At 39.1% G+C, this 14,787-nt stretch overlaps 1 protein-coding gene across 2 annotated transcripts in view; it reads left to right on the forward strand.

The window, feature by feature from the left end:
- The first annotated feature begins 1,340 nt into the window (after positions 1–1,340).
- Positions 1,341–14,787, forward strand: part of LONRF2 (LON peptidase N-terminal domain and ring finger 2) — a 34,747-nt gene continuing 21,300 nt past the window's right edge. Inside the window, exons 1-2 of one of the 2 annotated variants that reach the window (XM_072741526.1) lie at positions 1,341–2,581; positions 11,354–11,472. In XM_072741526.1, coding sequence (XP_072597627.1) covers positions 1,909–2,581; positions 11,354–11,472 — 792 coding nt within the window. In that variant the 5' untranslated portion in view covers positions 1,341–1,908. The remainder of the gene's footprint in view (positions 2,582–11,353; positions 11,473–14,787) is intronic. The other variant, XM_072741525.1, reaches the window with a different exon arrangement.

Consider the following 14,787-nt stretch of genomic DNA (forward strand, 5'->3'; position numbering starts at 1 on the left):
GATTGAAAATAGGAATCAGTAATAGAAAAGTATCCAGAAAATCCTCAAATATTTGGAAACTGAACAACATACCTCTAAGTAACCCACAGAATGAATAATTGGAATGAATAATTAGATTTCTATATACTAGCAACAAGTGAAAATTGAAACCTAAAGACAATAGTATTTATACTGTGTCAAAAATTATGAAAAACTTAGGGATAAGCGTGAAAAAAAGCACAGCGTTGAGAGAAATCAGAGAAGACCTAAACAAATGGAGAGACATGTGTTAATCTTTAGCGTATCGTCTTTGTAGCTCTAATTTACTCAGCTTTTTTCTCCTAGCTTTCTGGTTGTGAATTTGTTGAATAAACAATCTTTGGGTAAGTGAATTATTACTGTATAGAGAAAGTAGATAAAAATTCAAAAGGAGGGGCACCTAGGTGGCTCAGTCAGTTAAGCATCTGCATCTGCTTGGCTGGGGTCATAATCCCAGGGATCTGGAATGGAGCCCTGGGACAGGCTCCCTGCTCCCTGCTCAGTGGGGAGTTTGCTTCTCCCTCTTTCTCTGTTCCTTCCCTTGGCTTGTGAGCTCTCTCTCTCTGTCTCTCTCACACACACACACACACAAATAAATAAAATATTTAAAAAACCCTCAAAAGTGATTAGAGAGAGAGTTTGGAATAATTCAGTAATGAGAAACAGATCAGAACCTACTTCGACTACAAATGTTATCAGTCAAAATAGAGAGCTGGGGTGGAAATCATTCATGGAAAGGGCTGGTGGTGGGATGGGAGGTGGTGGGATTACCCTACATTGATCACAGGACTAGAAGGTTCTCCAAAGTTGTCTCTTTTTTTTCTATTGCTAATTAGTCTAATTTTTGTCTCCTTACCTAATGAGGAGGCATTTCCTCTTCCCCAAAGCCAGATTTGATTGTTTTATATTTTCTTTAGTCATCAGTCTTAACGTCAAACCTCACCAATTTAGAACAGAGACATTCCGACTCGACACAATGAACATACAGATTCTGGAATATTGCATTTTATTGCATTCACAGAATAAAATAAATGGTGAGACAATAGGCCTTATGTAGCGAAGAATTCTAAAAACTGGTTAATGAGCACAGAAGGGAACATTTAGTCCTTGCTTATACACCAATGTAGCTTTTAACTCCCTCCTTCCAGCAACTTCTGTCTGCAGAACCCCACGTTGGGAGACGTTTTAAAAACTTCGATTTCTGCTTTCTAAGTCGAGAGCACAGCGCAACCGCCGTCCTCCTCCCGGCACCCAGCGCGGTCTCTCTCTGCGTTCTCTGTTAAAACTCCTGTTCTAAATTAGGCTTCTAAAGTGTCCGGGTCTAAAATTTACGGAGGCTGCCCGGAGGCCCGCTCAGCGCCTACTTCGGGCTCTCCCGTCACTCGAGACAATCTCCTAAGTCGAATTCGCTGCGTGCTGCGCACCCGCCCCGGTTCCCTTCGTAACCGCGGCCGCGGGGTGTGGGGGCGGCCAGGCCTGGGCTGCGGCGGCGGCGGCGGCGGGAAGAGAGCGCGCGGCGAGGGGCGCGTGGAGGCGGCGGCGGCGGAGGCGGAGGCGGACGCGCACGCACGCAGGCGCCGGGCCGCGGAGGGTCGCGGGGCTCTCACGGGCCGCCTGGCCTACGGGAGCGAGCCGGCGACGGGGGCGCCTCGCGCGCGGGGCTCGGGGCTCGGGGCTCGGGGCTCGGGCCGCGGCCTGCGGCGTGCGCCCGCCCGGCCCGGGGCGTGGGCCCGCGGCACCTGCCGCCCGCGCCGCGGGGGGCCCCGCCCCGCCCCGCCCCGCCTTGCCTCGTCCCGCCTCGTCCCGCCCCCAGGCGCGGGGCTCTCGCGGAAGGCGGCCGGCGGCGGAGCCTCCGCTCGCGTCGGGCCTGCGGCGCCCCAGCCCGCGGCGATGAGTCCCGAGCCGGTCCCGCCGCCGCCGCCGCCCCCGCGCCCCGGCTGCGACTGCGGGGAGCCGCTCGCCCGGCGCTTGGAGAGGGCCGACGAGGCCTTCCGCGCCGGCGAGTACGGGGCGGCCGCGGAGCTCCTCCGCTCCGCGCTGGCGGGGCCGGCGGGGCCGGCGGGGCCGGCGCAGCCCGAGCGCGGCCTGTGCCTGCGGCTGGGGGACGCGCTGGCCCGCGCGGGCCGCCTCCCCGAGGCCCTGGGCGCCTTCCGCGGCGCCGCGCGGCTCGGCGCGCTGCGGCCCGAGGAGCTGGGGGAGCTGGCGGGCGGCCTCGCGCGCGCCCTGGGCCGGGGCGAGCGGCGGCTGCCGGCGGGGAGGCCGGGCGGCGCCCCCGGGGAGGCGCGCGGGGAGGCGCGGGCGCTGCTGGGCTGTCCGCGCTGCCGGCGGCTGCTGCACAAGCCGGTGACGCTGCCGTGCGGGCTGACGGTGTGCAAGCGCTGCGTGGAGCCGGGGCCGGCGCGGCCGCAGGCGCGGCGGGTCAACGTGGTGCTGAGCGGCCTGCTGGAGAAGTGCTTCCCGGCCGAGTGCCGCGTGCGCAGGCTGGCGGGCCAGGCGCGGAGCCTGCAGCGCCAGCAGCAGCCCGACGCCGCGCTGCTCAGGTGCGACCAGGCGCTGGAGCTCGGTAAGTCGCTCTGCGGAGCTGCCCGCCGGCGCGCGCAGGTGACCCCCTTCCGAAGGGGGCAAGGCGAGCCGGCGCCCGCGGGGCCAGGGGCAGAGGCAGGTGCGCCCAGCGGTCGTGCTCCGCCGGACCTGCGCCGCCTTCCTCCGTGGCCGTGAGGCCCGCACCGCCTTCCACCCCGTCTCGGCCGTCCGGGAGTGGCGGGATGACCCGGTGGTGTTGTTTGCCCCGCAGGAAAATGCAACACCCTAGAGGGGCACGAACGGGGGAGTGCCTGGTGCTGGGGCGGGATTTGCTCGGGGGGGTTTCAAGTAAAGAATCCAGGAAGGATCCTTTTCCGTCGTGCTTTTCTTATTTGCACAGTCTCCCTCAAAGGGCATTAGATGTTGTTCGGGTTTATTAGATAGTTATACTAACTAGTGTTGTGTGTTTAATTTTTAAAAGGTTGCTGAAATTCGTGGCCAGCAGCAGGCTCTCTGATTTTCTTCCCACCTGTTAAGAATATGTCATTTAAAAAGACCAAACTTGGGGATCCCCGGGTGGCTCAGCGGTTTAGCGCTGGCGTCAGCCCAGGGCGTGATCCTGGAGACCTGAGATCGAGGCCCACATCAGGCTCCCTGCATGGAGCCTGCTTCTCTCTCTCTCTCTCTCTCTCTCTCTCATAAATGAATAAATAAAATCTAAAAAAAAAAACAACAAAAAAAAACCAAAACCAAACTTCCTGCCATTGTACTTGATTCCCACTGCATATACTATATTGACAATTTTTTGGGGGTGGTGAAGTCTATGTGGAGGGTGATTCGGATTCCCTGGTTTTGCTACAGGTTATGTGCGAGTTAAATCACTAGCCAAGAAGACTTCGCTTATTTTTTTTTGTTACTAAAAGAATCTTGTGTGCTGTAACTCATTATGCATTTTATTTTAAATTTAGAGTTAAGGTTTTCCCTTTTAGAAGATACACTTGTATTTAATATGGGGGATTCTTTGTTGGATAGAGCAGTTAAACTGTATTATATAACAAATATCCTGTACCATTTTTGCAGCTTGTATCCATATTTTAACAGGCTGTATATTTTCGTATTTTCATCTATCATGTTTTATATATGTAGTGTTGAGCAACACTATCCAGTGGAAAAATTGTGTAAGCCACATATGTAATATTTAAATTTCTGGTAGCCACGTGTAAAAGATGAACAGAAGCAGATAACATTTATCTTAATATTTTTAAACCTATATATCGAAAATACTATTCAACATATCTTCAATGTAAAATATGGAGATTTTACTTTTTTTCCCAAACAGATCTTCCAAATGCATTGTAATTTTTATATGTACTACCAACTTCAATTTGGATACAAAATTTTCATCAGAAATCCCTCCTTTATATTTCAGTTTCATAAAACTTAGTGTTGAAAAAGTAGATCGGCATGTTGAAATTGTTCCAAATTAACTTAAAAGCTTTCCACTAGTCAATAGAATATCAGCTTTTAAAATTAACTTTCAGTTAGTTAAATTTAAAAAGTCCGCATCTCAGTTCCTTTGTCATTCCAACCCCATTTCATTTGCCCTAGTGGCTATTGTCTCAGTAAGTATGGAACATATAGAAACAGTTGCTGGGGTGCCTGGGTGACTCTTGATTTTGACTCAAGTCATGAGCTCTGGGGTTGTGAGATCAAGCCCAGCTTCAGGCTCCCTGCTCAGCAGGAGTCTCCCCCTCCCTCTCCCCCTCCCTCTGCCATACCCTCCCTCTGTCTGCTTATGCTTTCTTTCAAATAAATAAATCAGAAATAAAAACAGCTGCTAGAAGTGTAGAAGATCACAATACCAGCTGTTGGAGAAGATGGAGGAAATGAGAACCATCATATGTTGCAGATGGGTCTGCAAATTATACACCTGGAAAATTGGTAGTATCTGAAGTGTTAAATATAATATTGGCCAAGCAGTTTCAATAAGGTACATATATATGTGCACTGAAAGAATGTACAAGAATGTGCAAGAGCTTATATCCTTATGTAGAGATACCCCTGAAGTGGAAACAACACCCATGTCCAATAAATGGAATGAATGACTAAATATATTATGCCTTTTGGAATACTGTACAAAAAGTAAACCAGCTACAACTACACACTACAACATGGACAAATCACAAACATAATGTTGGGTGAAAGAAGTAAGACTCAAAAGCATTTTTACCATATGATTCTATTTATAAATCCAAACAGACAAAATCACTATAGCATGTTGTAGGTAAGGGCAGTGGTTACCTTTGGGAAACAAAATATTAGCAGATTGAATCCAGTGATACACTTAAAACGGGTCACAATCAAGTAAAATGTTATTTCATTTAATCATTGTGTATCAACTAATGTAATTCACTACATCTATAGAGAAAAATCATATAAGCTGTGTTAAAATCTTTCAGGGAAGTAGGAGTACAAGGGAACTTTCTTAATATGTTAAAGAGTATCTACAAAAATCTGTAGCAGGGAAATACAAATTAAAACCACAATAAGATACCATCTCTCACCTGTGAGAATGGCTAAAATTAACACAGGAAACAATAGATATTGGCAAGGAAGCACTGTTGCACTGTGGGTGGGAATGCAAACTGATGCAGCCACTTTGGAAGACAGCATGGAAAACTTCCTCAAAAAGTTAAAAATAGGACCACCTTATGACCCAGCAACTGCACTACTGTGTATGTATCCAGAGGATACAAAAATAGTGATCCAAAAGGGCACATGCACCCCAATGTTTATAGCAGCAATATCCACAATAGCAAAACTCTGGAAAGAGCCCAGACATCCATCGTCCATCGACAGATGAATGGATAAAAATGTGGTTTTATATATATATATATATATATATATATATATATATATATATATACACACACACACACACACACGCAATGCAGTACTAAGGCATCAGAAAGAATGAAATCTCCCTATTTATAATGACGTGGATGGCAATAGAGGGTATTATGCTAAGCAAAATAAGTCTTAGAAATACAAGTACCATAGGATTTCACTCGTGGAATTCAAGAAATTAAGTCTGTTATCTGTTAAAGGTAGGGAAGAGAAGGAAAAGTAAGATAAAAATGGTAAAGCAAACCATGAGAGACTCATTTAACTCTAGGAAACAGTTGCTGGAGGGGATGTGAGTGGGGGATGGGGTAACTGGGTGATGGGCATTAAGGAGGACACTTGATGGAATGAGCACTGGGTGTTATATTGCAACTGATGAATCACTACATTCTACCCCTGAAACTAATAATACACTATATGTTAACTACATTGAATTTAAAATTTAAAATTTAAAATTTAAAATTTTAAAAAATCTGTAGCAATCATCATAATGAAATATTGAATGTATTACCATTGAGCGAAAAAGTAAACTGCCGTTACTGCCATTTTGTATCATATTAAGATTCTAGGTGCTGCAATGAAGAGAGAATAAAAAGTACTAAGATTGGAAAAATAAAACATTTGTAGATGGCATGGTGGAGTACATAGGAAGTCCAGAGGAATATTTGAACTATTGGAAATTATAAGTGAATTATCAAGATTGTTGACTATAAGATTAATACAGCAAGATCAGTGATGATTATATATACTTAGTAAAAACCAAAAAATAAAATAGAAAACCCATTTAAATAACAAAAACCGTCTTTGGAGTAAATCTTGACATACCTGAAAGTTCAAGACCTCTTCACTGAAATACGAAACATTTCTGGGAGAAATTGAGTAAGTGGAAAGGTACGTGATTTTCACAGATTGTAAAACTCAGTATTGATGTCAGTTCTGGGCATATTGAACTATAGATTCAGTGCGTTCTCAGTCAAAATCTCAGCTAATGATTTTGGTGGAAGTTGATGAATGGCCAAGGCAATACTGAAGAAAAATAATGAAAGTGGAGAACTGATACTTGCAAGATACCAAGACTTATTATAATACAGCTGCAGTAATTAGCACAGAGTTGTATTGGCCCAAATATAGACACATAGAAACAGACTCTCATGTACAGTCACTTGATTTGCTACAAAGATGCCAATAGAGTTAAATGGTTGGGGAGGGGGGAGTGTTTTAAATAGTCAAAGTCTGTTGTTTATCCATTTGGAAAAAAAAAAATGAACCTAGATGCCCATCATACATCATACATGGAAATTATAATCAGATATCTAAAAGAAATCATAGAATATTTTCATGAATTTAGGGGAGGTGATCCTTTTTAAGGCACAAAAAGCATAACCATGCAGGAAAAGATAGATAAATTCGATTAAAATTAATAACTTTTGTTCCTCAGAGACCTCCACAAAAGACTGAAAAGATGATGTGTATTGGTGATATGTATCTAAATGAGAATGCTAATTCAGACTATTGAAAATAATGCTTGTAGCTCAAGAACCAAAAAGGAAGTCTGTCTAAATAATAGGCAGAGTTGAACAGATGCTTTGTAAAACTAGATCTCAGAATGGAAAATAAATATATGAAGGGGTGCCCAATGTAATTACTGATCAAATGCAAATTTAAAACCAAAGAAAGATATTAGAACATACCTGAAAATGAAAACAAGTAACAGTACCTGGTTTTGGCAAGTATTGGAAGCAATCGGAACTCTTACATTGCTAGTTGAAGTGGAAATTGGTATAAGTTAAATATACTTAGGAGTACCTACTAAAGCCAAACGTAACATAACTTCTGGCACAGTATTCACACTTTTGACTATGTCAAATAGAAATTAATGCTTTTACTTGACAGGATGAGCACTGGCTGCTATGCTATATGTTGGCAAATCAAACTCCAATAAAAATAATATATACAAAAAAATTAATGCTTTTGCCCAACAAAAGACCTATACAAGAATGTTCATAGCAGCTTTATATTTATTTATATAAATAAATGCCAAGAACATTTGGATAACAACCCATCAGTAGGATGAGTATATAAATCAAACCATACAGTGTAGTATGCAGCAGGTCTTTTATTCTCTTAAAGAAACAGACATACAGCAGTATGAAGGAATTTCACAGAATGATAGTGACAGATACAAGAGTACATTCTATTCATATAGCCCCATGTATAAGTTCAGAAACAGGTGAAAGTAATCCATGGTAATGGAAGTCAGAATGCTGGTTACCTTTAGAAAAGGTGTACTACCTGAGAAAGTGCACAAAGGAGCCTTCTTAGGTCCTGATCTGGGTCACGATGACTTAGGTGTATAGTATATAAAAGTTCAAGATACACACTTAAAAGTTGTAGCCTTCACTTTATAAGTCCTTACATCACTTCAAACAAATAACCCATGAGGAGTATTGCTGTTGATTCTTTATATTAACCAGGACCACTACTTAGCTGTCATGGCTTTATGTATCAATTCATTCAGCTCTTCCTAAATAACACTTGTACAGTTCTCTACTTCTCACCACTGCCCACTCATTTGACAGATCTTACGGTGGTAACACTAGCTCCCAGCACAATGACAACTCTGGGTTGCAGTTGGAAGAGAACAGTCTTTGATTAACCCTAAATGCAAATGTAGAGAGTAGACTGTCTCTTCCTCACAAAGCCTGATTCTCAGACTGTACTCTTTTTGGCTCATTTCCCGTACAAGGGTTAATTTATAAACTGTTTGCATATTTGTGTCAATTTCTTGGAAGGTGCACACATGTCTTTTTCTTCCATAAGCTGTCTTCACACAAATAATTTTTAAGTTGCTTTTCCTCTTCGATTTTTTAGTGATTCCTCCATAAATTCTCTCAGTTTTATTAAGCTTAAGGCTTAATATTTAGGAAATGTGTAGAGATTTATTTGAAATGTTTTAAAAGATTAAATTTTGAAGTTCTGGCTTCATAAGTGGATTACAAATGGTGGAAGTCAACAAAGAAAACCGTTTAATTTACTCAGTGTCTTGGATGAGAAATGACTTTTTTGGACTTCAGTAAAAGCTTTTAGACTGTGAGGAGTAGAGGCTTAAATGCATTCATTAGAAAAGAATGATTAAAAATAAATGTAAATGAAGAGTATTTTTAACTCCAAAAACTTTGTCAAGATAATGAAACTAACACAAGTGTAAGCATAGAGATAATGAAGAAAACATTAGTGAAACAGGAAAAAAAAAATTGATTTCGCTAAGTCAGAAGCAGGTTCATTACAGAGACCAATAAAAGAAACAAATGTTCGGCAAATGTGATGAAGAAAAAGGAAAACACAGGATCAGGAATGAAAAAGGCAACATAATTGCAGATATAAAGGAACATAACAGATTTTAGAGTCTATATAAAAAGGACAATTTTAAGGAAATTATAAATTATCAAAATTAACCCAAGAAGAGGTAAAAACTTGACACTGACCAATAATCATAAAATAGAAGTGCTACTCAGGGCTTTTCTTTTGAAAAAGCAAGTTTTAACAAACTTTGAAGGAGTATTAACTTTCATCTTATTTCAGATCATGCAGCGATATGAGAAATTTTTCATTAATTTTAGGAGATTAGTGTTGATACTACAATCAAGTAAAGCTTAGGAAGAAGGTTATAGGCTTATATATGTAAATAGCTGCCAAAATCTTAGTTAAATCTCTTAGTATTTGAATCTAGCAATATAGTAAGACTCAAGGCCAAGATGAGATTATCCCAAGAAAATAAGGATAATTAAGTATTAGACAAATTGTTCAATGTAGTTACTATAAGGACAGATTTAAGGAGATACACTCCATGTAATTTTTCACATGCTGAAAGATCATACTATAAAATTCACCCACTTTTTATAATGTCTTCATAGAAAACGAGGAATAGAAAGAAGCTTGACTAATTTGATAAATATTCTCACTTAGGAGCTTATAGTAATAGTTCATGTTAAAGCATTCCACATATCCCTCTTTAAGTTCAAAAATAAGTGGAAAATGTCTGCTATCACCACTGTTACTGCAATGTGGAGTAAAAAGAAACACAAGGAATAAAAACTAGCTTTCCAGAATCAAAGCTGATTGCACATGATATGGTTGCTTAGAAGATTCAAGAGAATCAACTCTGGCAAAGTGGGAACAAAGTGGGAGATCTTCATTCTCACCCACATTTGCAGCAGGTGTATTTCTCAAGCTCCAGCTATAGTTTCAGTGGCATTTTCTTTTTGAGATTTCCAAAATCTCCAAAGATTATTTCTGTATTTGAAAATGTATTTAATTGTGTAGTTGAGGAATTTTCACTTAATCTTCAGTTGGAAATGATTAATCTGTAATTATATTTCCTGTATGACACACTATGGAGACAGATAGGAGGATCTGATAGGATTCAATAAAGAACTTCTAAGCAATAAAATGCTCAATTTAAAATCCTACCCTAGTGGATTGACATCTGTATTTAATATTCCAAGATGAAAAACAAAGTTTCATTACAGATCATAACCAACACGAACATTTTCAATTTATTTTGATGATAGGGAACATTAACTTTGAACTTTAAGGAAAATGTTATCCCTTCCCCCCCAAAGAATTCCATTCTTCGAATTAGTAGACCTTTGTCACAAAAAAAGTACTAAATTATTAATGTTTTTTTTAAATTTTATCAAAAAAAAATCTGAAAGTTTGTTTTCTCTCTTGTTATTTAAGTACCTGTACAATATTCTCAAATTTCTTTCTGGCCTGCAAAACCTAAAATATTTACTCTTCAGCTTTTTACAGAAAAAAGTTGTTGATTTCTAATCTAACCAGTCAATGTCATTTTAAAAGACATTGTTTTGTTATTGCTTTTATTGTTAGATTCTCCATTCCTGCCATTTCTTTCCTCTTTTCCACACTTTTTTTCCTTGTCATACCTTTTCTACATTAAACATATGTAGCAGTAACACAGTTATAAGTAGCCTCATCATCTTGATATGATGTCTTTCTGCATGAGTTCTATTATGCACTCTTGCTCAGTTTCCTACATTAGCTAAGAGGAGATGTAGTCACGTTTGGAAAGGTGGCTAGCTTGAGAGTCAAAGTCTAGGATTTGGAGCAAACTTAAATGGGTATTGGGTAGAGAAATGAGACCACATTTTAAGTACTTACAATATTTATTATCAATTAAAATGCATATTGTAGCTCTCTTTCAAAGATCCTGCAATGAGTATAGGTAGAGTGAACCAGGTCCAGAAGTATGAAAATGGCTGTGATGGTTCTGTCACTTTTCCATGGTATCTTTCCAGGTCAAGGACTAAACATACTACACATTAGAGAGCCTATCTTGGCTTCTGCGTAGCTAGGCTTATGTCCATAGTCTAATACGAGCAGTTCTCAACCTTTCTTCTGTTTGAGAAAGATTTTTCCCCCTTCTTTTCTCACTTAAGAGAATATACTACTGTAGGTACAATTATGATGATAAGTTCACATCCATGCAGTTGTATTAGAGGACAAGTTATGCATTCTTTTGTTTCTAGCATGAATCTCCTTGTGTACTTCAAGAAAGTTATTTTAAATCTTTTCATTTTTAATACCTAGTTATAGCATTAAGATGATTCAGCATTTACTCATTATTATTGCAGATTGTGTTAAACCTAGTGTGTATTCAGCAGTCTGTTTTTCTTGATTTTGAAGTCTTGTTAATTTTCTTTCTGTTTTCCTGAGAGAGGTCTTTTAAAATATACTTACCAAGCTACCAAACCACATGTGATTTGAGGGAGGAAGTGTTTATTTTGCCTTTATGTTTATTTTCCAATTTAATGTTTTTAGTGACTTGAAGATTGATTTTTAAATGTAATCATTTAATTTTTTTTTTTCTATTCTCCATGTCTTTCAGCTCCTAGAGATAACTCATTATTGCTGCTGCGAGCAGAGTTATATTTAACTCTGAAGAACTATGAGCAGGCTCTACAGGATGCTAATGCAGTTTGTCAGAATGAACCTCTCTTGACTAAGGTATTTGACTAAGGTATTGGTTGTCTTTGGAGATAAATGTTAAGTTCATGGGACTTCCTTAAGAATAAACTAAGATGATTGTGATTAGGTGCCTAACACAGCGTACATTTTCCTCATGATAGTAGTCTAAATGTAGCAATCCACTTCATAATAAACCAACTCTGTTTAAAAGACCAAAAAGTCTCCTAAATGGATTTAGTTAAGAAACACTAATTCAGATTACTTTTAGGAGATATTCAGCTGCCTTATATAGTATGCCTTATATACTAAATAAATATATAAGCAATAATGATAAAGTTATATAAATTTGTGAGTAAAGGGAGAATGTTTAAAACCACACTTTAAATAGGAAGATTATATAATATTCATGATTAACAGTTGTCCCCTAATATGCGTGTAGCATATAAATGTTATATGCCTTTGTTAGTGAAAGGACTAATGTTTTCTATTTATTTTGGAATAACTTTAGTCTGTGTTAGAAAGGTCTAATATTTCTTCCTGTGATGATACAAAATAAGCTTTAATTAATAAGTTAATTAAAAATAATAGCTTAAGTTATCCTTGAAGATTAAGAAGCCAGACAATAAAAGTTGTAGCTTTTGCATGAATCTCTGGATTTTAAAACCCAAAAGAGATTTTAAAGTTTTAAAGAACTTGTAATGAAATTAACATGGATCACATGCTCTATAGCTAGTAAATACAAATATTTTTGTCCTTCTATATTACTTTTTATCGTTTTTGTTTTAGAAGCATTGAAGAGGCATTAACCCATTTAATAGAAAAGATGCCCTTCTTTCCTTTCTTCCGTTCAACCTTCCATTCTTTAAAACAAAATGTTTTTATATCAGATTGAGTGTTAAATCGAAATTGAGTATAAGGGTGGGAAACAAATGTTTGTTGGACTAAGCCCAGAAATCTATTTTTTTGCTTGCTTGCTTGCTTCACTATAAAACATTTTCTCCTCCCTTTTCTGATGACTTTTCCCCTATCCCTAGATCTCTAATATTCTGAGGGATAATGAAGGATAGAAATGTATTTCCAGGTTAATATTATAACTAAAGGATTAGGGCAGAAGCAATATTGGAAAGTAAGTTGAAAGGACTGAGGGAAGGATGATGTTGTGCAGCTGTGGCTGAGATGAGATGGAAGCACTTTAGAGCCAACTTCGAGTTTTCAGTTGGGGACTACTATACCAGTGTGTTTTTTCCAGGCAAAACTATTCTTTCAAGCCATCTGTCATGGCTGATGCTGATTCACAAATCTATTTTTTTGCTTGCTTGCTTCACTATAAAACATTTTCTCCTCCTTTTTCTGATGACTTTTCTCCTATCCCTAGATCTCTTAATCTTCTGAGGGAATTTCTGTCAGTAATGATTGAGCCTTAATTGTTATGAATTATAAGTTTAGGATTTCTGAATGACAGTAGACCTGTGTTGTCCTGTGAAGCTAGTTTCTTCTCTACAGAATTGATTTTTGAGCTAAAAACTTGGTAAGTTGGCAGTGTGTCTTTGAAGAAAGACAGACTCTGTTACTGCAAAGTTATGGAGATAATTTTAACTGTAAGAGAGCCAGCAAATGAATCATTAGCTTTTGGGATTTGGGTTATATCTTTAGGATTTATTGCAAATCTGTGGACCTCAATTTTTGATAAATGCCTAGAGAAGAACAGCTTCAGTGGAAGTATACCCTGATAAATCAGTTTAAGATAATGAAGGATAGAAATGTATTTCCAGGTTAATATTATAACTAAAGGATTAGGGCAGAAGCAATATTGGAAAGTAAGTTGAAAGGACTGAGGGAAGGATGATGTTGTGCAACTGTGGCTGAGATGAGATGGAAGCACTTTAGAACCAACTTCGAGTTTTCAGTTGGGGACTACTATACCAGTGTGTTTTTTCCAGGCAAAACTATTCTTTCAAGCCATCTGTCAATCAGCATCAGCCATGATTCACAATTTTTGGTGCAAATGGAGATAAGCCAATGCAAACAAAATATTTGGCCATATACAGAACTATAAATAGGCATGTGAAAGTTTGACCTTATCAAATGGGTAAGCATGCTTGTGCTTTTTAATGCTCATAGATTCCTATGCTGGTAAATTAAATCTCAATAAATTTCAAATTGCTGAAATCTTGAAGAGTCTGCTCTCTGACAATAGAATGAAAAGAGTAATCAATGATAATGAAATATCCAGGAAATCCTTAAATATCTCTTATTTAATTATATTACTTCTGAACAGTCCGTGGAACAAAGATGATATCACAAAGGAAATTAGGAACTATTTTTAAATCGTTGATAATAAAAGCATATTACATCTAATTCATCATATGCAGCTAAAGCTATTCTTTGAGGGAAATTTATAATATTAGTAAATTATTAAAGAAATAAGGTCTCAGAAGAGTGATGTTTCCTCCTTAAAATACTAAGACAAGAAGAGCAAATTAAAACAAAGATAAACAGAAAGAAAAGAAGAACTATAAGAAACAGGGAGGCAATAAAATAGGAAAAAACAATAGAGAAAAGTCGATGAAACAAAACTTGTTGTTTTGCAAGGATAAATGAAATTGATATACCTCACCAGACTAATCAGGAAAAAAGAGAAAAGGTACAGATTACTTATAGCAAGAATGAAAGAGTTGATACCACTATAGATCCCACATTAAAAGGATAAAAAAGGGGCAGCCCGGGTGGCTCAGAGGTTTGGCGCCTGCCTTCGGCCCAGGGTGTGATCCTGGAGACCCAGGATTGAGTCCCACATTAGGCTCCCTGCGTGGAGCCTGCTTCTCCCTCTGCCTGTGTCTGTGCCTCTCTCTCTCTCTTTGTGTCTCTCTCATGAATAAATAAAGAAAATCTTTTTTTTTAAAAAAAAAGGATAAAAAAGAACAATTTTATGAACAACATTATACCAATACATTCAACAACCTAGAAGTTAACTCCTTAAAAAACACAAACTACCAATGTTCATTCAAGGAAAAATAGAGAGCCTCAATAGCCCTATCTCTATTTAGTGAAATTGAAATTATAGTTAACCCCCCCCCCCCAATTTATCAGGACCTGATAGAATTACTGGTGAATTCTATCATAAATTTAAGGAAGAAATAATGCCAATCTTTCAAGATTCTTTTGGAAAACAGAAAAGGAGGGAATACTTATTTTATGAGAACAGTATTATTATTGATAACAAAACTAGGTAAAAACATTAAAAAACAAACTTCAAACTAGTATCTCTATCTCATTTGAAAATTAGTTTGTATTGACAGACTGAAAAAAAATGCAATAAATGGAGATAAAGCATTTGATAAAATTGAACACTCT

The sequence above is a fragment of the Vulpes vulpes genome, chromosome 16 (assembly GCF_048418805.1).
Source record: "Vulpes vulpes isolate BD-2025 chromosome 16, VulVul3, whole genome shotgun sequence".
Taxonomy (NCBI): Eukaryota; Metazoa; Chordata; class Mammalia; order Carnivora; family Canidae; genus Vulpes; species Vulpes vulpes.